Genomic DNA, 25,475 nt, shown 5'->3' on the forward strand with positions numbered 1-25,475 from the left:
GGATCGAACCAGCGTCCCCTTCGACTTGAATGTATGGTTAGGGAAGTTTTTTTTAATAATTTAGCAGCTTAGGCAAATTAGGCAAATATGTTAGATACATGTTCTGGCTAATAACCTGTCTCCAGAAAAAAACCTGGCAAACCTGTCCCACGCAAACAGTTGGTCCTGTTTAACAACATTAAATAAATATATATTATTATAATCCTTTATTTTTCCCACAATGGGGCGAATGTGGCTGTAACATCAGCAAAATATTTAAAAAGCAACAGATAATGTAAAAAATAAAAAGATAAATATAAATACTATATACAGAGCAGCAACAATAATTGCACATGGAGAGTAAGCTATTGTACATACATGCATATTTTATGTATGTATGTATGTATGTATGTATGTAAGTTGTATGTGATTCGTCTGTTGTATTTTTTTGTTTTATGTTGGACCCCCTTGAAAACGAGATGGTTCATCTCAAGGGGCTATCCTTCAATTAACTTCGATATATATTGCACAGTTAGTGGTAGAGCTGCAACAGTTAAACGATTAGTAATCAAATACTGAATTAATCGCCAACTATTCTCACAATGGATTAATTGGTTCACTTTTCTTTGTCTTTTTATGAAGACAAAAAAATGCAAAAATTCTCTGATTTCAGCTTCTTAAATGTGATTATTTTCTGGTTTCTGAAATGCAATAATTGATGGAGTGGGTGCTGAATATCTTTGGTGTGTGGACGGAACAAAACATTGACATTGGCATTTTCTCCACAATTTTATGGACCAAACTAGTGGATTAATCGATTATGAATATATAATCGTTAGTTGCAGCCCTATAGTTCGCAATGGCACTCGTTTGAAATGACATGAATATTGCACCTTTTCCCAGTGTCCCAGTCCATCATTACAGCGGTTGTGTTTGTGTGTGTGTGTCTACATTATCACACTTTAATTATTCCACTATCAGTTTTACACAAAAACATAACTTTTCTCACTTCATGTCACACATGTCTCAGTATGTTTTTCTACTAGACCTACAGACCCACTCTTTTTTCCTCCCCCCCCCCAAAAACGCTGCTCAGTCATTGGTTGACCGGAGCCCCCCGCAACACCGACCCCTCATCCAATCAAATCCCTCACACGCAGGGCGGGACTTTCCGCCGGCCAATAGGAGTTCAGAGTACGTGAAAGGGGCGTTCGTCGTTGTGAACTCGGCTCCCACGATAAAACCCGAGTCGCCGTGTGTCCCTCCCTCCCTCCCTCCGACTCTCTCCACCCGGCTGCTGCAGCTCTCTCTCTCTCCCTTCCTGGATCCAAACACACCAGAGAACCATCATGTCTGACAAACTGCCATTCAAAGTTGGTGAGTGTCGCTTTGTTTTTATTGATTAGCTATGCTCATAAGTCATTACTACTCTTTCATCCGGGTGGCGGGCTTGCTCGCTAGCCCGCAGCAAGTGTGTGGTAACGTGCAGTGCCGGGGATTTAGCCTTGAACGCGTTCACCATCATGCTGTTACGGAACTAATGTACTTACTAATGTATTAGTTAGCATTAATGGTTAGCCTTAGCCTGGCTTAGTTGTTGCTCTCTCCCACTAGCATACAACGCAAATGGCAACAGGCTGTTTAGCGGTTAAGCTAGCCGGGTGGTGATATCATGTCTTGTCATTTTAAGCCTACAGCCGTTTTTTTATTTTAAATGCTCCGCGAGTTTTGAGATTTTAGAAATGTTGCGAATGAATCGACATGTAACAGTTCCACTACCGCCAAGCTAGCGTGTGGTGGGAACACACAAAACCGGCGGACGTCGTAGTCCTGCCTCCTCTGGTTGTTGTAGTTCTTTGACGCCGAGTGAGGCGGCGAGTCGTCGGGTCGGGTCCGGTCTTAAAACTACAACTACCCATGATGCCTTGCGCGCCGCCGCCAGGACTGTCACGAGCGACCGGAGCAGGCGGAGCAGGCGGAGGCTGCGGCGCCGCAGCGTGTGCAACTTCACACCGTAGTAGTGCTGCGACTCACACGTGGTGCTCGAGTTGTGGAGTTTAATGCATTTTAATCAACGTTTTCATTCATTAATATATATTATTTTTAACAATCAAACTATTTGCTGTCTGTTTGTCTCCAGAAACCATATGGGCCATACAAAAAAAGAATAATACAAAAGAAGTGACGTAATAGCTTTGCATAGGAAATTAAAATCATTTTAAACCTTTATTCGTCCCACAATGGGGAAATTTGGGCATTGCAGCAGCAAAAAGGTGTATATAAATATTATATCCAGAGGGGTATCAGTGACTTATTTTTTACAGTGGTTTAGTCAACATTACACATGGGGGAGGAGGGGTGTGAATGTATCTTTAAAAAAATGGAAGGTGAAAATGTATCATTAAAAAATTTTGTGTCACTGCTGTTGAGTTGCACAACGAGTGTTAACAGATCAGCCCCCGGGCAAAGTCTGCTCAGCCTTCATCCAAACATGAAGCTGTGTACGAGTTCAACCCGGTGGCGCTTGTCTGTCGAGTTCCTACATGTTGGTCTTTACGCAATATCACTCATTTAACATTCAAGTTCTCCCGCAGCCCCGATGCTGTAGGTTAGGTGGGTTTTCAGCGAATGATCATTACTGCATTACTGTTGGAATGCAATTTTATCATTTGTGTTATGCTATTGCTGAAACAATTGCTGATCAATCGGCTGATTGGTTTTGTCACTTTTTGAGGAATTGTTCCTGCAAATGTTTTTTTGTATATATTTTATATGTTTTAAGGTGTGTTGTGTGTAACTGCTGCTGTAACACTGGAATTTCCCAGCTTGGGATCAATAAAGTATCTATCTGTCTATATGATTGTAAATTAAATCGGCGGTCCGTTGGTCAGACATTTGAAGTCGTCATTTTAGGTTCCTGGAAACTATCACAAGCATTTTCCCCAATTTTGATTGAGGAAAATCTGCAGTTTAATATATGTATAATAAATCTAACATATCAGTAAAGTAATAATGATCCTGATCCTGACATCAAAATACTGCGTGACGTTTGGAGAGAAGGATCCAAGCAAAATTTGATATTGTAACTGAAATATCCCTCTTACGTAATCGATAACGTAATGAAATCCAGTCTGGGTCTATTGGGTCCGTTTCATAATTGAATTGAATCGGTAAATCTGTGGCGATCGTACAACGCGTCACAATCATAAATTGCAGTTAGTCGTAACTTCGACCTCAGTGTGAACTTGTTGTCGTGATCCTCGTCTCTGGACAATCCGTCGGCCTGGTGCTGGTTCAGGGCAGTTGTGGAGGTGTGTTTGAACAGGCTGCAGGTGGTGGTGGAGGAGGAAGAGGAGGGGGGGTCGTAGTTTCGGACTTTAATCCCGAGGTCATCCTGCAGGCCTGTGGTGAATGTAGCATTATAACAGGAAGCACCTCACTTCCTGTTAAATAATCGCAGTGCTTCTTCTTTTTTTTTATCATGATCATCTCCCAAATTGAAATGTAGAGAATGAGAAATGGGTCCAGCTGATGAACATCAGTCTTGTCAGAATTAAACTTATCCCAGTTTCAAACAGGTCCATCTTATTACTAGTAACGTTATTAACTCTGCCGTCTGTCTTCTCTCTCTCCTTCCCCCAGCTGATATCAGCCTGGCCGACTGGGGGCGCAAGGCCATCGAAATCGCGGAGAACGAGATGCCCGGCCTGATGAAGATGAGGGAGATGTACGGTCAGTCCAAGCCCCTGAAGGGCGCCCGCATCGCCGGCTGCCTCCACATGACCCTGCAGACCGCCGTGCTCATCGAGACCCTCACTGCCCTCGGCGCAGAGGTAACATTAACAACCCGGTCACTCAGGATTCAGACTTTCTTGCTTGTACAACAGCAAGAGGGGTCTTTGTTTCCCCTGAGATCTGCTGATGTATTTTGGTTGTACATTGTCTTGTCCAGTCAAATATTTCCAGCAGGTAAAGAGAGAGAGAGAGAGAGAGAGAGAGACCTGTTTGTCTTAGTTAGTCTTTGTCCTTGTATGTCTGACTGTGTGAGCCGGTAGATTCTCAAGTATTTAAATACCCTTTGAGCAAATAAGCTGATGCACAAGTGTAAATGTGTTCATATTATCTTTAAATGGAGCATTTTGCTTGTGGGTCAGCAAAGACTTCACACTCCTTTGCGGACGCTGCTTCGACCGTAGATCGTCCTCATCTTAGTTCTCTAAAGAGAAGTTTTTAGAAAGAGGACATGGTTATTGATCGACTCATTGGAACAAAGTCTCTCAGTGAGTCTGGGATGTTTTCTCTCTCTCCTGTCGCTGGTCTGGAGGCCATCGTGTTCTGTTATCACACTGGTCTGTCTGACCAGAACTGGTCTGGTCCTGCAGGAACCAGCTGGAGAATAACAACCTGCTCTCTCAGCCGGACGTTTCGCTCCCACTCTCTCTCTCTGTGAACGGATTAAACGGACCAACATTTATTAATTACCTGGACTGTGGCGGCTGCCACGTACTAAATTTGTGTGCATGTTCAATGGGCAATGGCAACCATAAAACAACAACAACAACAACAACATTAAACAAACGGTATTAATCTTTCACAATACTTTTTGCCAGTTAATGATTGAATGGTTGATCAGATACCGACTCTCGTGAGGAAACCTGCAGATGTCATTTCTCTAAACCTGCAGTGGAGCGTCCGTGACACTAGATGGCAGCAGTGGTTGTTGACGGACTCCCTGCATGATGCCGTGGCAGATAACGTTTCACCAGCCAATTATTATTATTCATATTAATGTGAGATGAATTATTTATCTGCCCCCCTCATGCGTTGCAGCCCAACTGTCCGTGTTGCAGCTGCGTCACAAGGGGGCGGAGAGAGACCGGTGGTGGTCTGCACCGAGACTCTACGACAACACCGAGGACTCGGAGTGATTATCACCACCAACAGTTAAAACAAACTTCAAGTGTAGCTGTGGAAATGTAAAAATTATTTAGTTGAACACATGGGACTGGTCATATCTGTCAGAGTAAACAAACTACGCTGATGTGAAACTTGACGCCGTCTCTTCCCCCGTCAGGTTCAGTGGTCGAGCTGCAACATCTTCTCCACTCACGATCACGCTGCTTCCGCCATCGCCAAGGCCGGTATCCCAGGTAACACGCACGCACGCACGCACGCACGCACGCACGCGCACACTGTATACTTACATATATAGTTAGTCAGATGAGCTTCAGGAGGCAGCAGTGGGTGGCCACTAAAGAGGATTAAATGTAAAAATCTGAATGGACTGTACTTTACACTCAGCACAGTGTATTAAATGTGTCTGTAATTGTGTCCAACACCAAGTCGGCTAAAACAATATTTTTCTTGTGTTTTTGTTTTTATTTTTATTTTTTTGGCCTTCAGGGAAAATTAAACCATAAAGTTTATAAATGAGTGCAGTTAAACGTCTGTTCAGCTTTGTTGAAATACCGTTTTTGTTTGGTAGCCCCACTTTATGTGTTGGGTTTAAAATAGTCAAAGGCTTGGAAACGCTGCTGTCCCGGTTTTTAGTTTTAAAACTCTCATAGACAAGAGACTTTTAAAGGACCGCCACCGATGTTCTGTTCGGGTCTTATCGGTCACAGTTAAACTACCAGCGGTGAAGCAACACTTGTAATAAATTACATGCTTCGCGTATGCATAGTTTTTTTTCTGTAACTGAGCAACCAACTGCAGATGTGGAAGTCAGCTTCCTCTTTACGTGACTTGTGATGTGAGATATTCCGTATGGGTGGAGTTAACTTCTGATACGGAGCTAAAACGCAAGATCTTTCTTAAAGTTATTAATTCACATTCATTTAGGTTCACGGCCCAACTCTCTGGAATTAAAAAAGAAAAAGAAAAAATGCAAACGTGCCTCTCTTTCCCGTAGTGTACGCGTGGAAAGGCGAGACGGACGAGGAGTACGTGTGGTGCATCGAGCAGACGCTGTACTTCAAAGACGAGCAGCCGCTCAACATGATCCTGGACGACGGAGGAGACCTCACCAACCTGGTCCACACCAAGTACCCCAAACTGTTGGCAGGTCCGCATGCACACACGCACACAGTTTTACATGATGCTCTGTTTTTAGCGTCATTGTGTCGGAAGAGCTCGTATCTCTTCTTCTCTGAAGTGCAAAATGTGCATCGCAGATGTTCTATATATTTTCTCCGCGCTGCGTCTTCAGGGATCCGCGGCGTGTCGGAGGAGACCACGACGGGCGTCCACAACCTGTACAAGATGATGAAGAAGGGCGAGCTGAAGATCCCTGCCATCAACGTCAACGACTCCGTCACCAAGGTAACCAGCCTCAGACCTCTTTATACCTCGAATGAGCAAAAACTCAGAATCTTTGTGCAATAACTGGGAGTGATGTGCGTTAGCTTCTAAAAAAGCCTAATTATCCGAATTGCCCACATGGTGGCGCCACGCAAGACCACGCCCCCTCATAAAGTGACGGTAATATGAATATAACTTTGGTACCAAATGTTGGTATGTCGCCTTAATGGATGAAAATACAATCTCAGCCATTTGTCCAGAGTAAAGTTTTTAGAACTTTATTTTTAATTTTTTTTCCAATCTCATAGCAACGATAGTTGATAACTGTGTTCACGATGTCAACACATGGTGTCACAGAAAAGTCAGTCCCGGTCAGGAAACGTTGGGAGTTTTGTGTCCACAGTGGGAACTTTACGGAGGATTAATATGGACATTGTGGTTTGTTTTCTTTCCTGTCTCCTGCAGAGTAAGTTCGACAACCTGTACGGCTGCAGGGAGAGTCTGATCGACGGCATCAAGCGAGCCACCGATGTCATGATCGCAGGCAAAGTCGCCGTGGTGGCGGGCTACGGCGATGTGGGCAAAGGCTGCGTGCAGGCGCTGCGCGGGTTCGGAGCTCGCGTCATCATCACCGAGATCGACCCCATCAACGCGCTGCAGGCCGCCATGGAGGGTAAGATCGTCTCCGCCGCCACCACGTTGTTGTGAATTAAAAAACATCACGGAGAGGCGGCATATGTGGCTAATTAGCTCCTTTCCTAAACATTTGGAGAATCTAAACAGCTCTTATCATGGCTGCTGAGTCAATACTTCCGGGTCACTTCAAGATTTAGGAAAGTTCCTCAGCCAATTTGACAATTCCACCTAACCCTAAATGTTTAGCTTCAATGCTTCATTTCCTATCTCCTTTAGCATAGGGTACACTGCAGCTTCCTATGTGAAAGGAAAGGAGAAATAGATGCCCCACAAGTCATTGCGGCAGCGATATTTAACGTGACGCGCCATGTACGAACGTAAACGATTCAATCCAGGTAGAAGAAGTATGGATATGACCCAGATGTAAGTTACTGTTACATAGGAATCATAACATGAGATGTCACACGGTGGTAAAACACTGAAAAATGCTGATGGAGACGCTGCGTCGGATTCTCTTTTCCTAAGTCCTATGAATACTCCTTCCCTTGACCCCATGACGTTTTCCACTGAGGTCAAGGAATAGTAGAGAAGACGATAGGAAGGAAGATCCCAGTGCTCAGTCCACAGTTGTGACCTCTGACCTTCTCTCTGTGGCACTGCAGGTTACGAGGTAACCACCATGGAGGAGGCTTGTACGGAAGGAAACCTCTTCGTCACCACCACCGGCTGCGAGGACATCATCCTGGGACAGTGAGTGTTTCCTCTGCGAAGTCAGTTCTCATTTGAGTATTGAGTTGCGTGTGTGTAAACCCCCCCGTGTCGCCCTCAGACACTTCGAGCAGATGAAGGACGACTCCATCGTCTGCAACATCGGACACTTTGACTGTGAGATCGACATGGGCTGGCTCAACAAGAACGCTGCGGAGAAGGTCAACATCAAGCCTCAGGTGGGAGCAACGAACACAGACATTCATCCACTGACTCTGAACTGTCACCGCAGCCGTCGTCTTCATCCTCCTCTTCTTCCTCTTCCTCCTCCAGGTTGATCGCTACCGCATGAAGAGCGGCCGTCACATCATCGTCCTGGCCGAGGGCAGACTGGTGAACCTGGGCTGCGCCATGGGTCACCCGTCCTTCGTCATGAGCAACTCCTTTACCAACCAGGTACGTTCTGAGTAAATTCTCCTGCATCTGCTTCACTTAAACGGCCTGGTCATCATCATCATCGTCATGATCATCATGTGTTCTCTCCTGCAGGTTCTGGCTCAGATCGAGTTGTGGGAGAACACCGATAAATATCCCCTGGGAGTCCACTTCCTGCCCAAGAAGGTCAGAACCCACGACAAGCCTGATTTTATAATGCAGACAATGATAAATCTGTCTTGGTTAATGAGAAGAAAACTAAATCAAACTACTAAATTAAATACTTCATTCGACGAACTCATGTTTGATGCTTGGTCCTCCAGTACCTGCAGCAACGCTTCTGTTGACGCTACCTTGAAAAGCTGCGGGTGGATTGACAGAATATTTTAGATTTACCATCTCAAATACGTTCTTCAGTTTGTCCAATCTGAGGATGTTTTACTGCCTTTGACTTTCTTTACATCTTTAAATCGGATGTTTTGAAACATTTTGTTGAACCAAACGAGCCTTTGCCTCCAGGAAACTGAGACCTCTGTATCTTCTGAAATGTTTAAGACTAACGAATCAAAAAAATTAGATGTTCATCCGTAATGAAAACATGTTTGCGTCTTCCCTTTAAAACAAAGTTGATCCAGATAGCCACAACACAAATCAAGAAATAATTTTAAAAAAAAGAAGCGACCATAAGGAAGAGAAGTTTAATCTAACGCTGTCTCCTCTCTGTCTCTGTCTCGTCAGCTGGATGAGCAGGTAGCCGCCGCCCACCTGGACAAACTGGGGGTGAAGCTCACCAAGCTGTCGGACAAGCAGGCCAAGTACCTGGGCGTGCCCTCCGAGGGGCCCTTCAAACCGGACCACTACCGCTACTGAGCCCGCTCAGCCGACAGGGGACGAAGAAGAGGAGGAGGAGGAGGAAGGAAGGGAGGAGGAGGAGGAGGAGGAGGGGGAGGAGGGGGAGGAGGTGTGGCTAGAAGGGAGATGGGGTTTCGGTGGGTGGGAGCCGGTGGCACTCTGAGCACCACGTTTGGTTTTTGGCCAGAATGTCGACTTCAGGGAAAAAAGACTTGTTATTTCGTTTTTTGAAACATCACCTTCCACTTGTAAAAACCTGCTTCACGAGCTGCGTCTCGTGTGGACGCCTCGTTCTGCTTCACGAAGGTTTCTGGTTGAAACGGGACTTTGCGGCTCCATCGACACAAAGCTTCCGTTTTAAGTCGCAGCCGCCGACCTCAGTGTTCCCACCGACAGTCCTGCTCGTCACCCGTCTCCCCTCTCTCTCCCCTCTCTCTCCCCTCTCTCTCCTCTCTCTCTTTCTCTCTCTCTCTTTCTCTCTCTCTCTCTCGTCTCCTCTCCTTCAACTCCACCTCGTTTGTAAAAGAGGATTCCTCTTTGTCCGTGTCATTCCCTCTCCACTTGTGGAATCAAAGAAACCCCCGATGCTTTTTCTATTTGAACTCTCTCTTCTCCGACTCGCTCGAGGGGAAAAAAAAAAAAGGAAGCCTTTTCACACCGCTTTGACAAAGCGGTTCAGCGGAACAGTGGCCTTACTCCGTTGTGTGTTCACACCAACGCCGCCCCGTGTTAGCACTTACAAGAGAAACCGTGCGAGACGTCACAGGTCTGTGTTCTCTACTCGTCCACGTCGGTTAGTGGCGAGCAACGAAAACGAGCGCCGCCGCCAAAGGATCCACCAAAGCACATCATGGTTTGTTTCTGCCACATTTTGACAAAGTCTTATTCTTTCTGTTGCCTCGTTTTCTTCCTTAATTGTGATTTATTTAATTTGACTCTAAGGCCCCCTGTGAAACCCATCATGAGTTTTTTGAAAAACGGTTGTTGTTCTACTAAACGGTCGCAGCCTGAACGTTTCAGCGTTCAGCTGCAGGGGAAACGATGGATCGGGAAGTGTTGACGATTGACAGAAAAGAAAAAATAATTAAAAGGAAAAACTCCGACGACTCTGGGTTGTTTCTCCTCGTGTGTGTTCACATGGTTCAATACGGGAAGTCCTACTCTTCACAGGTCAAACAAACAAACACTCGTCCTGATGGTTCTTGTAGATTTGCCATCATGCTAACGGCATTTAAAATACCTATAAAATCACAAGTGCAACCAAATAAATACAAGTAGAATTCAGAAAATTGACATTTATTTTACCTTAAAATGTCAAAACATAAGAGCAAATTTAAGAGCTCATATCTGTTGTCCTATTAATATCGGTCGTGCTCTAAATTTAACTTTGAGTTCTTCCTCCAGTCCATTCCACAACATCACCCCACACATTGAGAGATAGATATATATCTATATAGATATATCTATATCTATATATATATCAACATACTCTGAACAGCTGTTCCCGTCTCTGTGGGGGTTCAGGTTCGGGCTCAGTTTGTTAAAACCTGCTCTCCGACTCGGCCCCTCGGTCTCTGAAGTGATATTTTGGAAAGGAAGCCGCTGTGTTTGGCCTCACAACACAAACGGGCCCCCAGGGCTCTGATAACATCGCCTACTGTCCTTCACATCGGGGCAATCAGGGTTTTCCATTTCCTTATTAAAACCGAGTTAACGGGCGAAACGCAAACCAGATGTCCGATTCAGCCGATCTGCTCCAGATGAGCTGTACTGTACGCTCTTTAAAATCATTTCTGGACCACAGAGTCTAAAGATTGGATTAGAGGTCGGAGCTCCGCCCGCATGGTCCAACATGATAACAAGAGCTTTTAGCTTAACGTGGAACTTCGGTAAAATAAATATTTGAACAGAGAAATGGAAAATTTTGTGCAACATATTACGGTTATAAAATAAACTCATCTTGAATAATTTGAAAGATCATTTGCTGATGTCACAGTTTCCTTTAGTTGAAATATTTCTCATGAAACCCAAAGTATCAAATGCATCACTTCACTACTACAATGAACTTAATGGTATATGTGATATTTCAGGGGGAAACTTTATTCCAACAGGAAACGGTTTGATTCAAAATCGTGATCTGCCACATTATCTCGCGGGGCATGACAACTTATGTGACGTAAAAAAAAGTGAAATAAAAGAATTCAAGAAGTTTGTCTTAGTGCAAACACAACGACATCACAGACGTATCAACTTCAAATGGTGCATTTGAGTTTTAAGACCGAAGAATGAATGAGATCGAAATATAAAATATCAGCAAAATTCAGAAAGTCCAACATTTAAACTTCAGGTTCAGTAGTGAGTTTTATGAAAAGTTATGAGGTGGACTCTTCACACACAAAGGTAAAATATAAGAGGACATTGTGAATAAAGCTTCAATGATCAGTAGGTTTATTCATCTATTGCGTAACAGAATAATAATAAGCAACTCTTTTGATAATGGAATAAGTCTTTTCTCATGGATTAAATGCCTCCGATTCTTTTTGCTCAGCTCCTCAAATGTGAGGATTTGCAGTCTCCTTTGTTGTTTGTGATAGGAAACTGAATATGTTCATATTTCCATAACTGCTGGTGGTAAAATCAAGCGACTTGAGATGAAACTTTGGGCTTCAGGAGATTATAACAAAACAAAAATACTATTCTTCCATTATTTTTATATTATATTTTTCAAAACAAAAAACAAAAAACAAAATAATTCTTCTGCAGATTGATTTTTAAAAAAATGAAAAGTTTATTTTTGTGGCCCGAGATATCAAACAGAAAAAAAGCAAGAACAAAAAATTAAAGTCAAAGTTTTGGTCTTTACATAGAATGTAAAATGGCAGAAAAATACATTCTTTTGAATATATTTTTGATCCTTTGCATTTAAAAAAATATATTTTAACTTGTTCAGGTTCCATGAACCTTTTGAGACGATGACATTTAGTGAGATGACCTGAGAACTTTGTGTGTCCTCTCGTCCAGCAGAGGGCGACGTGTCCTCATCTACACACTGGCATTGACCCTCATGGATCAAGGTCAGTGACCTTATGACCTCGTCTGGTCTTTTTGTCCAACTCGCCACTGTGGTTTAAAATTATTAATATATATTATTAAAGATAACAGATTTAGGATGATTATTTAATACGATGCGTGAGAATTAAACTATGGTTTGGACGTTTGTATGGAGGATCACAAGTGTCACGGAAATGCTAATAAACCTTTTATTCACCAATAACAAATTGTACACTAAGAATATGCATTAATGCATTTCTTAACAAATGAAACTATAAATCTATAAATAGACTACATGACAAGGTACATCATTGTTTGATAAGTTAATGGTTAATAAAAAAAGGAAATATTAATCCATCTTTCAATAATTTAAAATTATTTAACATTTAATCTAATTAATGAATTAAAGGAAAGAAATCTATAAGAAATTTAAAATGTGATTCTGTGCATGCTCTATGAACATTCCGCTTTTTTATGTTACATATTCATAAAGAAGACTGAATATGACTTTGTCCACACTGAAGCTTTTATTAGGACAATTTCCGCTGTAGAAAGTAGTTACAATGAAAACTGCTCCCAATGAGTTGTAGTGACCAGGATATTTAATTCCTCATAAAAAAAAGTTTTTTCATGGTTTTTCTTTTTTTAAATTGAGTGTAATTTTAAACGACAAATATCTAAGAAAACTTGCTGTGATTGGTCAAACTGAACAGTCGGACAGATTTCTTCCAACAATAGTGAACAAAATACTAAAATATTTTTTTTCAAGGTTTCATTCATGGCTTCTGATTGGTGGCCGACGTGATCATGACTCAGTTCCAGTGATCAACGGACCTGATTATTAATATTATTCAAACACATTATCCATGTTTGTTACTTCACTTACAAAGTACGAGTCGCTCGGGCCAACAGGTAACGAGAGATTTTATTTTTGGTTAGAACTTCATCATCCTATAAGATTTGATAAGAATTGATAATTACTTTATTAGTCTCACTACGGGGGAATATGCCGCATTGAAGCAGCAGAGAGGGGAAATTAAATAGTAGAACTGCAACAGTTAATCGACTAGTAATCGACTACAACTATCGATTTATTTTTTGTTGTAAAAACGTATTGGGTTCTTCCTCGGGTCATGTCCCATCCTTCCGCTGAGTTTCTTGGAAATCTTTCTCTCGAGTCTTTGCATAATCCTGCTGACGAACAAATGAACAAATGGACGGGGGCAAAAAAACTGATGGTTAGTCTGATTAATGAATATAAATTAAATTCATTACACATTGTCCAAAGGTCAAATGGTGACAGTAAAAATAATACAGCTATTACAAGAAGAGTCGTGTGTTGCTTCATCATTCTTCGCCCAATTATTTAATTTCAAAGCCTGTTTTTTTCTTTTTTACCAATGACTCTCCTCGTGAAGCTCGTGTCATTTGTGTCGCCACCAGGCGTGATGACGTCGACGCCTCCGGCTCCGAGCGGCGGGGTCGACAGCGGGAGAGACGTGATCACACGCTTCCTCAGGGGCCATTCGTCTTCTTGACTCTACTGTCGGGCCCCCGACCCGCTGCTCCACTTTCAAGATGCCACTAGAAGAGGAGATAAAATGTGTACAAATCTTTTGATGTTTTAACAGGATGATGTAGTGTTAACCTGGCGAGCTGCACCCCCCCCCCCCCCCCCCCCCCGAACAAAGAGATGAAGAGAGGACGCAGATTCTTCTTCTAAACAAATCAAAAAGGGTTGAAAATGAGATCAGACGATCCCGAGTCGCGCTGGACCTTCAAAGTTTGTCATAAATCTCAAAATCTGTTTCTTGCGCGCACATTATTTTAGCTTCCCGGCAAATGCAACGTTTGTTGCTCTTCAGTTTAGAGGAACTCCAGCGGGATATTGGAGGTGATATCTCTAAAAACACCCCCAGCTCACCCTGAACCTGAAGGTGGTGGGGGGGGGGGGGGGGGGGGGTCCAATATAACCTGGTTTGGGCTCCAGGTTTTCTTTGCCAGAACCTACAACCCGATGATCTGTTTGTATTCACACTGGCTTTGATCAAATCAGCAGCTCGCCTCCTCAGGGACAAAACACAACACACTGTTAGACTGAAGGGAAAAAAGAAAAACTCCCTCCAGAACATCAAACACCGGAAAACACACAAAAAAGACGAGTGTCGGGTCATAAGTTGAGTTCTCTCTCAGCGCCGCCGTTCGTGTAACCTGCGTCTTTTTACAGCGTCGGTTGTGAACGTCCCACGTGTATGTACGACAAGCTAATAGACAGATGAGTGATCTATCCAATTTACAAATTTGATTTTGGAACCCAGATGAAATAAATGGAAACGGCAAACATGGCCGTATCTACTATTGAGGTCCAGACCTCGGTATTATCCCCCCCCCCAAAAAAAGTGATTTAACTCCCTAAAATAAACATGACCAACGCCAAGATACGACTTGTTCCTCTGTCTGACCGTCGTCACCGTCATCGTTTGTGACGGTGAAGTGGGTCATCTTGTTCGAAGCGGTGGTTTTTGGGTACGGTGTCAACAAAGAGTCAGGCCCCGCCGAAGAGCTTTTTCTTTCTACCGACTACAGCAGGTAAGTCACGTGGGCAAATTAGTGAATTTAACTTTAGAATTTCACTTTTTCAATGCCTCCGGACAGACATCTGACGAAGAGCCCCCTTGCAGTCACGCTGCGTTAAAACAGAGCAGTGAGTGGCCACTGGCGCCGTCTACTGTGAACGTGGCGTTAGTCAGTTTCACTTGAGCGAGCGTCACCGTTGGCTAACTGGTTAGTTGTATGATTAGGTAACGTTAGAATTATCCCGACGTGAGCAGAGGCCAGTCACATTAACGTTAGCCTGAACAATAGCTGCTCGCCAAACGTCGTAAAAGACAAATGTGGACCTCTGTATTTTATAAAATCCTGGATACGGGCCTGGTTGCAAAGGTTGTAAAAACAGAGAAAGTGAGTCTTTATCAGTCTTTAGCAGCCAGTCCTGGATGTTCCACACTTCTCCAGCCTTTCCCAGATCCTTCGCGTTCAATCCTGCCTCTGCTGGCAGCTCCTTCAAACTCATTGCCTGGATTTTGCTCGGATATGCATCTTCAGCTGTGCGACCTACGAAGACAGATATGCGTATTGGACAAGCAACGAGCAAGACGGAAAACAGTAAACAAGAAATGAAGCCGTAATTTGATCGTCCTCAGAGCAGAAGTTAACTGCGGCAGGAAGTTTTATCAAAGCTCCTCGGGCCCCCGGGAGCTCGCATCGGCATCTTAACCCCCGATCGCACCGCGACTCGTGTGACCCGCTCATATGGCGGCCAGGTGGCCCCCGCAACGCACATGTGACTGAAGGTGTTGACGACCCCACAAGAGGTAGATGCCTGGGTTTCCCCAACCGCTCGGTCAGAAGTGAAGAAGTCTGTCGGGTCCAGCTGCCTGCCTGTAGAGCTTCGTAACAAAGAAAAATACAAAAACACCTGAACGGCAGTCGTGGTCTTAGAAATCTGTGATATATTTCACAATAATAATAAACGCAACAAAGGATTATGTAGCATCGTTAATCCACATCTGCACCAAAATGGAATGGGTCCTTCCCAGGAACCTGGACCTGGTGTAGATTAGTTGATTTTTACGTAATCCTGACTAACAAATAATCCAACAAACAAAACCAACTAGAATAAGACTCTAGTGGAGCACGTACGTCTGCCAAGACCGAACAATCCTATGATGGAAATGAATGTTCAAAAATATAGTTAAAGCTACAGTGTGTAATATTTAGAGGAATGTATTCACAGAAATTGAACACATTTTCCATAACTTTGTTTTCATATAAGAGTTAAATATAGTTCCATGAGGTGGACCGACCTCCGTGTGAGTCTCCATGTTTCTACGTCGTGTTGAATACGCTTGTTGAACTAAACGCTCCAGAATACGTCGCGTTCACGTTGAATTGTCAGACGCCGCCGGAAATCGGAAATGGAATTAGCGGTGCGCCGCCATAAAGTGTCCCCTGTCGGTCGCTCATTTGGTTGCGGTTTGCAACTTTACCACCAGATGGCGCCAGAAAGTTACACACTGGGGCTTTCAAAGAAAGAGAAATAAAATAATCCTGGATTTGCTCATTAATCCGCAACCGACCCCAAAATTGTATTGGTTCTTCCCAGGCTCAGCTCCCATCCCTCCACCAAGATTTTTTGGCGTAATCCTGCTAACGACTAAACCAACAGACACAAGTGAGACCTCCCTGTTGGAGATCAATATATCAACTATCCCCTCGCGCTCAACTCTGCAGTTTTTTTCACTGTTATTATTTTTCCCCCCGTGGTTTGATTCTGCTGACTCTGGGCCGACGTGATCATGACTCAGGACCGAGAAGTGCTGCGTCCGGGGAAATGCAGCGACTCGCCAGATTAAGTTGCGTTAACGTTGCGGCGAAAGCTGAGTCAGGTTCAACTTCCTTTTGCGTGTGTGACCCCTCGCAGTCTTCTATCTGAGCTCTCTGCATCACACCGACGTGAGCGAGGGAGCAGATTTTTTAATGCCGTGCCACTTCTGAATGTGGTTTAATACCTCTGCCTGTCTTTTCCGTGGCTGTACCAACCGTAGTTACCAGGAAAACATTAAGCTGTGTCACTTTAAGAGTTTGAACAAGGCCTCTCAGTGAGAATCTGAAATGACGACTGGATCCCGTTAACTGAGGATTTATCTTTTAAGGTCTTACGCGGTCCTCTGACGTTTTTTTTTTATGTGGATGTAATTTATTTGATCTGCGGTGACGCTTGGCCCTGGCGGGAATCCTCCGCTCGCTGCTGCTGATCCCCAAAATTCGTCTCCGTACATTCCACATCCTGCTGTTTGATCTCCGCTGTGGAGTCGGATGAGTTTCCTCCGCTGGACAGCTGTTTGGTTTGTTCGGGGACGTCGCGGTCACTGCTGATTCTCTGCGGCGGCGTCCGGTGCAATGTGTGTTCTTCTCTCCGTTGTGTGCTCATTGCGTTTTAGGATCCAAGATATCTTGAGTGTGTCATCGATCATCTAGTCTTGATTACCTACCCCCGCTCCCTTTCGCCGCCTGTACAAACAACGTTGTTTCTCCTGCAACAGGCTCTGTTTTACATAACTTCGCTCTTACGAAGCCCATTTCTCGAGCCAATATTTGAATGTCTTTATTATCGGCTTCATGACAAACAGCACTGTTTTTTGAGCTCTTTTTCCAGACCCCTTGATGGCGTCGAGGAGTTCGTCAAACTTTTGCGTCTGTTGTGGGAAGGTCAATTTTCGGCCCCACTTGTCGTCTGAGGAACACACAAATGATGCACCAGGGGAAGAGACAATGGACTCTGGATAAAGATGGACGATGTGTCTCCACTTTCTCCCACTGTGCAAAAATGAAGGCCAATTTTCACGGATACTGGCGCCGCCATCTGAAGCTTTTGACGTCACTTGGAGTCTCAGCTGCCAAACATGTCGTTTCATCCCCGTTTTCATCAAATAACTAATTACAACCAAACTTATTCGGGAGAAGAACACTACCTTAAAATGACAGAAACCATAATTAGACAAAATGTATCCAGCACGTACCGTGACAGTTTAGTTTGGACCATTTCCCGACTACTAACATGATGGAGGAGGCTGCGTTCATGACCTATACAGCAGCCAGCCACTAGGGGGCGATCCAGATGATTTGGCTTCACTTTTAGGGAGTTGTCATGTCGTCCATCTTCATTTACAGTCTGTGGGAGAGACAATCATTTTATGGGTGACATTACTTCAGGTGTGCTGAATGTCAGGGGAGTTTAAGGACGTTTTCACACCTGCCTCGTTTGGTTCGGACCTTCGGACTTCTGAGTTTGGTACGAACCAGAATTGCAGGTGTGAAAGGTTCCTCAGACCACTGGAACAATGGACGGTTCAAACTGAACCATGGTTCGGTTCATTAGTGTGAAAACATTGAGCATAAAGGTGTTTTTCTTCAGAGCTAGGTGAAGACCAAAAATGAGAAATAGGCCAACACCTTGGCCATATCAAATTAAATGATCATAATACAATAGAGGTTGTATTTTTGTGGATTTCCACTTGCCCCCCCCAAAAAAATAATGTAATACAACCGTACATGAAATGAAAGTTCAACTCTTGAGAACTCTGTGAAGAGGTTTTCAAAGGTTTTTCCATCTTCAAGAAATGTCCGGGAGGCTCAGAAAGATCCTTCCATCTATAAAATGTAAGAAAAAAATAAAAATAAAAAAATAAAAAAAGCACCACATGTTCTGAGAACCTCCAAGTTCCCCAATTGCCGGACGTCAACAGACTGACTCGCATTCTTGAAATGGTTCTGGAACCTCTCAATTTTGTGGGCGGGGGGGGGGGGGGGGGGGGGGGGCATCAATCAGAGCAATGACATGTGTGATGGAAAAAAATGTAAACAGGCAACAGTGAGCAGATGTTTGTTCTTCTCACAGTGAAAATATATTGTTCAGTTCGTTTCTTACTCTTTCAACAGCGGATTTCAACAGATCTCAACACATCAGCGGCAGCCATCTTGGTTGGTCTGTTTTGCCAGGCTGGAAATTACTTTATTTAAAGTCGCCCTCCACTTAAAAAAGGTGTTTTTTCTTCTGTCCTCTAACATGTCTGACATTGACTACAGTGACTATCTGGGGTTTTCACATTCCTCTGCTGGAATAGGAGATTTCTGATTCACTTCTCCACAATTTGAAATACAAACCAATCCTGTTCAAGCTAGATTTGGTACTTAACAAATACAGAAAACCAATTGCTGTCCAATATGCAAATTTGATGCAAAGAAACCGGAAACTTCCAGTGCAGCAAAGGCAGTGAATCATGAGATGACGGTAGGTGTGTCACCAGACAGTTAGTGTTAGCAGTTAGCATCCATGAGATGACAGCAGGTGTGTCACCAGGCAGTTAGCGTTAGCAGTTAGCATCCATGAGAGGATGGCAGGTGTGTCAGCAGATGGTTAGCTTTAGCATTAGCAGTTAGCTTCCACCAGAGGACGGCAGGTGTGTCAGCAGACGGTTAGCATTAGCGGTTAGCATCCACGAGAGGACGGCAGGTGTGTCAGCAGAGAGTTAGCATTAGCATTAGCAGTTGGTGACAGTGTTATGGCTGAATCTCCCCGATGTCGCCTCTAACCATCTTGTTGATCACATTCTTCCACCGGTCAACCTAGCGCGAGCAGCTGTGGTGGGCGGGGCCTTTGTTATTTGCATATCATGAATATTCATAGTCTCAGAATTCCTCAACGAGGGAGAGAGAGTGGATGGTTTTAAGACACATTTCAGAGGGTTTTAAAAACTTTTTGGGGGGTAAACAATGTTAAACTAAATATTGGGCATAGCAGATTATTTTTATATACTTGACTGGAGGGGTTCTTTAAATATCAAAATTAATAGTTATCGTTTTGTACACGTTTTTATCTGAGGGGTTTTAACTCGTCAGCCACAGTGTGAATCCACAATCTGGTTTCAACCTCACTTGCGAAGTTCAGCAAGAGACGAAACATCTGATGCTTTGTTTGACGTGCTGAGCCTCAGGTTTATTTCAGACCGTCCAGGAACAACAGCTCATTTGTTCCAACCTCAGCCTTGGACACACAGCGGGGAAATCACAACAAGACGGCACTCCACTCTGCGTGACGGGGCGGATCAAGCAGGCAACTGGCTCATCAAACGGATGTTTTCAGACGAGACAATGTCACAATGTTCTCATTTAACACCCAATTCAAACTTGGACGAACTTGGAGAAGTCAAGAGGATATGTCAACATGTTTCGATGGTGCGGTCGGTCTCTGGATACCTTCAGACCCCTTTACCTCCCGGGCAGGCGTCCCTGAACTTCCTCCAGGTCTAACGCAGATGATTTCCTCTGCGGGAGACGAAACCCACCAGCTGAATTTTCTTATCAGCGTTCATCCGCGAGTGTTGGCCGCAGCCACACAAAGTGTCCCGTCCCTGCAAGAGGAGTCTCCCTGTTTCATCCCTGACACTTGAGTCTGCAGCGACCACGAACCCCGAGCCTGACTGTATCCCAATTGAAGTCAAACGCAGCATTTAATTCATGTATATGTTATATGTAATACCACGATTGTCCGTCCTCTTATAGAATTCCAGCAGACGTGACAAAAAGGGTTCGCAACGGACGAACGAGCTCGTTCTTATCGTGTCGTCGGCCTCAGACAAGCCTACGTTTCACCATCAGGTCTGTACCCTGTCAGTCGTGATTGTCCATAGTTCAGACCTCATTATTTACATTTACACATTTTTGACCAAATTTCCCATTTGTAGACTTCATCACTTCATAAAATACTGTTAATGTTAGTTTCTCTCAGCAATTGGTAGAGAAAACTAGAAAGTTTCTGGTCTTCTCCGATTTATCTGGAGATAAAATGGCGGCTTTTAACAGACATTCAATGTAAATTCCTGTTCTCTGTTTTTCTTGTCTTCGCCGGCCGCAAAAAAAGCCTTTCGGCACTGTAGAAGTTTTCTTAATGTGAATTCTCATCCATCACGCTGTGACAAAGCGTGACAACAACTCCACACATCCAGCCAGAGTCATAAAGAACCATCTTCAGAGACTCGGCGAGAACCAGGGGTCCTGCAGCAGATGGTCCGGGCCCCCACGGAGCCCCGAGCTCCGCATCGCCGCGTCCACTCCTGCCCGAGGAGACGGAAGACACCGAGACAGAAGGAGCGGCGGGAAGAACCTGGCAACCTCCTCGAGGACCCGCCAGCACGTTGAACCTGGGAAAATGTCTTCATCTGCACTTCATACGAGGGCGGATTATTCCCCTGAGCGCGGCACAGTTAGGACGACAACGGCTTGTTACAACCAGTGCAGGTTTGCAAAACCAGATGCAGATTTTTTTTTTTTTGCTGCAACACAAAGTATTTATAGATGGGGTTAATGCCCCGAGCTTTGCCCTGGCTTACAAGAGTGGGGGCAGAAAATAAAGCTGAGATTAAAGTTATTTCAAAGCCATAAATAACATAAAAACAGGCTTAGTAATGAAAGGGCAACTTTTACGGTTTCGACTTAGTTTATTTAAACCTTTCCTTTTTCTTTGTTCTCTCCCTTGTCGTCCTTAATCGAAAAAGCTTGTGGGGATTTATAGATATGGAAAATGGTAAATTGTGAACTTGCCAAAATTACGTCAGACTGCAGAGGCTCATATCTTTTCCTTGTTTTCTTTCTTCTTAGACACGAAATGTCTCAGGGTTTACAGTTAGTTAATTTAAAAAATATATATCTCAGGGTTTACAGTTAGTTAATTTAAAAAATATATATCTCAGGGTTTACAGTTAGTTAATTTAAAAAATATATATCTCAGGGTTTACAGTTAGTTAATTTAAAAAATATATATCTCAGGGTTTTAAGAGTCTTTTTGTTTTAACTTTGGTCATGTTCGGTTTTGATTCATTACACGTCAACCAAAAGGAAAATGACTCTTTGTCAATTAGCTTTAAAAAGAACGACAACACCAACAACTGTTTTTCTTGGGGACTCAGTCCCGCCTGCGTCGGGCTCGTCTCAGGAGCGTTTCTAGAAATTCTGGGAACCGTCAGTTTCCCCGAGTCGAGCTGACCAACAGGGAAAAAAACCCTGGGGTCCCGAGTATTTCATTTATGGCAGCGTTGTTTTTTTTCGTCTTTCTTTCTCTGCACTGGGAGAGTTGAAAGTAAAAATAAATAAATAAAAAACCAGCAAAGTTTATTTTGAAATGCCGATAACCCGACTGGACTCGAGAGACAGTTAGTTGATTCGTCCGGGGAAATCAACCGCTCTCCGATTACAACACACACACACACACACACACACACACACACACACACACGCGCACACACACACACACACACTGAAGAGAAACGAGGCATGTGACCAGTTAAACCAAAAGCCCCTTTGTGTCAAAATAAATCTACTTTGATATTAAACAACACTCATTGCGATAATAACATGATTTCAATTGTTTTTCCCATTTTTGTAACTGAGCAAATTGTCGTTCATTGAGCTCATTTCCAAACCCTCCACGAAGGCGCGTCATGACGTCATTTTCCAACCGAAGCAAATGCAACAAATAAATCCAATAACGGTGTCGCCGAGAAATAAGTGATCAACTAAAAGAGGCCACGAAAAAATGGGAACCAACGCGAGGAGCCGTGAACAGGTGGCGTGACCACTTCGCTCTTGGCTCGTGTTGCTGTAAAACGGCCCCGGGAGTTCTGTCCAGTCTGGAGATGATTAAAATACATTAATAACCCTTTTGGTGTCGTATAGCTTTGAATGAAGTTGTGTGAACGCGACAGTGTTAAAGGGACAGTTCAGTGATTTTTGAAGTGGTGGTTGTATGAGTCACTTTTGCATAGTTAACATGTGACCTCATGGAGGTGGTGATCAGCGATGTCTTTTAACGGAGTTTGGAGGAGAAGTGGAAGAAGCGTAAGTCTGAGTCCCACCGTTGCAGAATACACGTTCCATTGTACGCTGAAGGGCGTATGTTTTTCACTGCTTCAGTTTTCCGCCAGACAAGCGCACTTGTATCACTGCGGCAACTCGCCGCGGTAGCTTTGAGATGAACAGCTGATTTGCGGGGTGAAACTGCACCGGTGCGAGTCGGCGCAGTGATACACGGCCGATACAAGTGCGCTTGAAAAAAAAGAATCTAAAAATGTGGCGAAAAAGACGTTTTCCGGTGGTCCCCTCTGCAACAGTGGGACTCAGACTTACGCTACTTCCACTTCTCCTCCAAAGTCCCGTTAAATGACATCGCTGATCACCACCTCCATGAGGTCACATGTTAACTATGCATAAGTGACTCATACAACCACCACTTCATAATCACTGAACTGTCCCTTTAACTCTTTCTGCGCGCGAGCTCCAGGCGCCTACGCCTTGTCGCCATTCTTTTTGTATTACTGGCAAAACAACAACCGACTTAAAACATGCATGTGTGCATATGTAAAATAGTTGTATGAATTATAAGCTATTACAAACTCTGCAGAGTCGTGTTTCAGGTTCGGGGCAAACTTAAGAAAACATCTGCGGGGCAGGTGGTGAAGAGTCGGCCTGTATCTGCTCCACAGGACCGGGGGGCTGAGGTCCATTACTCTGCAGCAGCAGGGGCGGACTTTTGATTTTGTAAAGTGTGGTGGCCGCGTTCAGGGCAGTTTGCGCAGCTGTTCCTTAGGTTGCGGTCAAACGAATTGTCTAATTTGCTCATGAAGGTTCCTGAATCCTGAAATGACCCGGAAGAATTTCATTGGCGGTCATGAGAAGAGCTTAGGAAAGGTGCTTCATCTCCTTCAGCATAAGTTACACTGGAGCTTCCCCTGTCCCGTAGTCAGCGGCGACCCTCAAAGGATGATGGTACAGATGATGGATGTATTTTTATATTTCATACATCCAACAATGGGCACACATCCTTTCTGTGTGGAGTTTGCATGTTCTCCCCGTGTGTGCGTGGGTTCTCTCCAGGTTCTCCAGCTTCCTCCCACAGTCCAGAGACATGTAGAATGGGGTCAGGTTCATTGAGACTCTAGATTGACCGTAGGTGTGAATGTGAGAGTGAATGGTTGTCCGTCTCTGTATGTGGCCCTGTGATAGGCTGGCGGTCCAGGGTGAACCCCGCCTCTCGCCCAATGGCAGCTGGGATTGGCTCCAGCCCCCCGCGACCCTTATATGGATAAAGCGGCAGACGATGGATGGATGGATGGATGGACATCCAACACTGAGCAAATTCTCGTCGAATCCAAGAAGAGAAGTCTTTTGGACGAGGCCCAAAAATCCAGGTTTTCTGAATTTAGAGATTATATATACATTTAATTGTTGTGGTCACAGTCAACCTGTGACTCTGTTTGCCGGCCGGCCGGCCCGTTCACAGACTGTTTGGACGAAGTCCGGAAAGAGAAGCGAATTCCTGAAGCCTGTGTTCTCTGTAATGACCAGCAGAGGGCAACCCTATGAGAAAATGACTACTTCTCACTTGATTTATAATGTCAGGAAACATTTTGCTAAGGAGTTTATGTTTAATTTTTTTTTTTCAAGTCTTCGTCAATACAGCATGATGTTCATTTTTTTAAAGCTCCAGTGTGTAATTTTAGTACTTCTCTGGCGGCATCTGGTGGTAAAGTTGCAAACTGCACCCAACTGAGCGACCGACAGGGGACACTTTATGGTGGCGCACCACTGATTCCATTTCCTGTTTCCGGCAGCGTCTGAAAATTCAACGTGAACGCGACGTGTTCTGGAACTGTTCAGTTCAACAACCGTGTTCAACACGACGTAGAAACATGGAGACTCACACGGAGGTCGGGTCCACCACATGGAACTGTATTTAACTCATTCACAGTTGATTATAGATGTATGAACACATAGTTAATGACAATATATTACATTTCTGTGAATACCTTCTTCTAAATATTACACACTGTAGCTTTAAATTAAATTTATTAGAAGGTAAAGCAGCTTATGCATTTGGGGCATGGATACAGAGTGATTGACAGCTGGTACCGTCCAATGGTCGCAGGGTGAAGGTGGATGTGCAGTGGACGAGCTCTCAGTCGGGCCACACCCCCGCGATCCTCCAGATATGGAGAACCAGGATGGCGCCTGTCAAAAAAACGAAACCAGAGGCCTCAAAATGGCCGCTCACAAACCGATGGGCGACGTCACGGTGCGTCGCCACTCGGTACCGCGTTGAGCTGGAGGGCCCAGACCCCTTCGGAGGGGTCCGGCCCCTGGACTGAGACCCACAGAGCAGGCGAGCGAGGGTTGGAGAAGGTCTGTGATGTGTTATGCGATGCGAGCGCTGCCCCTAGGATGGAGCTTTAACGAGCCCTTCAGGTCTGGAGCGTTTTCATGGACAGCTCATTATTCTCCGCTCCGCGGCGGCTGGCGTCCCACCAGCGCCACATCTGCAGCCAAAGTGTCATTCGTCCTCACGTCATGTCTGTCCCGCGTCTTATAGTTGCTTATCACCAAAAAAAAAATATGTATATATCTAAATAAAAATTGAAGGCAGACGTTGGAACGAGCTCAGGCGCTCGGGTATTATTATGAAAATCCGCTGAGCTGTGTTTGAAAAGTGAGAAACTGAAAACCCTGTTTTCTTTTTCAACATGATGAGGTGAGTCGTGCGCTGTACATCGGATGACGTGCGTGTTTTTTTTAATCATTTTTTTAATCATTTTTGGTTCAACAAAAAATACAAAATGCATCAGCGGATTCCAAAATGTCACAAACTGTTGGCGGTTTTTCTGATCTGCCCTCCCTGTGGTCAACACATGGTTATTATTCAGGCAGCCAAAAACGACTTGGTCAAGTTATTATCGGTTAAAAAGAAAATCCAATAAGTCTTATCTGTGCACCGCTGCCCCGGAGCAGATTTTGCTTATGGCGCAATCGTTACACACGAGTGTAATTTCATTTTAGCAGTTATATAGTTGCCACATGTTGGTCTAAATTTAAAATAAAAAAATAGAAAAAACATATTTAATTTG

General features: G+C 44.2%; 2 protein-coding genes across 3 annotated transcripts in view; one reads left to right on the top strand and one right to left on the bottom strand.

Annotated features, from left to right (window-relative positions):
* Positions 1-25,475, bottom strand: part of LOC118308749 (NACHT, LRR and PYD domains-containing protein 12-like) — a 988,189-nt gene that overhangs the window by 53,397 nt on the left and 909,317 nt on the right. The gene's annotated exons all lie outside the window — the stretch shown is intronic.
* On the top strand, positions 1,200-10,016 carry ahcy (adenosylhomocysteinase). Its single transcript, XM_035630159.2, has 11 exons — positions 1,200-1,356; positions 3,622-3,812; positions 5,054-5,129; positions 5,891-6,043; positions 6,188-6,300; positions 6,745-6,952; positions 7,578-7,665; positions 7,745-7,862; positions 7,957-8,079; positions 8,173-8,244; positions 8,797-10,016. Exons 1-11 carry the CDS (start codon positions 1,329-1,331, stop codon positions 8,926-8,928), a joined length of 1,302 nt encoding a protein of 433 aa, XP_035486052.1. The 5' UTR covers positions 1,200-1,328; the 3' UTR covers positions 8,929-10,016.

This window comes from Scophthalmus maximus, chromosome 6 (assembly GCF_022379125.1).
Source record: "Scophthalmus maximus strain ysfricsl-2021 chromosome 6, ASM2237912v1, whole genome shotgun sequence".
In the NCBI taxonomy this organism is placed as follows: domain Eukaryota; kingdom Metazoa; phylum Chordata; class Actinopteri; order Pleuronectiformes; family Scophthalmidae; genus Scophthalmus; species Scophthalmus maximus.

What these genes read in the sequence shown, in the direction of transcription:
- ahcy (XM_035630159.2), top strand. Translation starts at nt 1,329, where the DNA reads ATGTCTGACAAACTGCCATTCAAAGTTG. An exon ending in TCAACGACTCCGTCACCAAG is followed by an intron (nt 6,301 to 6,744) that starts GTAACCAGCCTC and finishes TGTCTCCTGCAG; the next exon opens with AGTAAGTTCGACAACCTGTA. An exon ending in AGGTCAACATCAAGCCTCAG is followed by an intron (nt 7,863 to 7,956) that starts GTGGGAGCAACG and finishes TTCCTCCTCCAG; the next exon opens with GTTGATCGCTACCGCATGAA.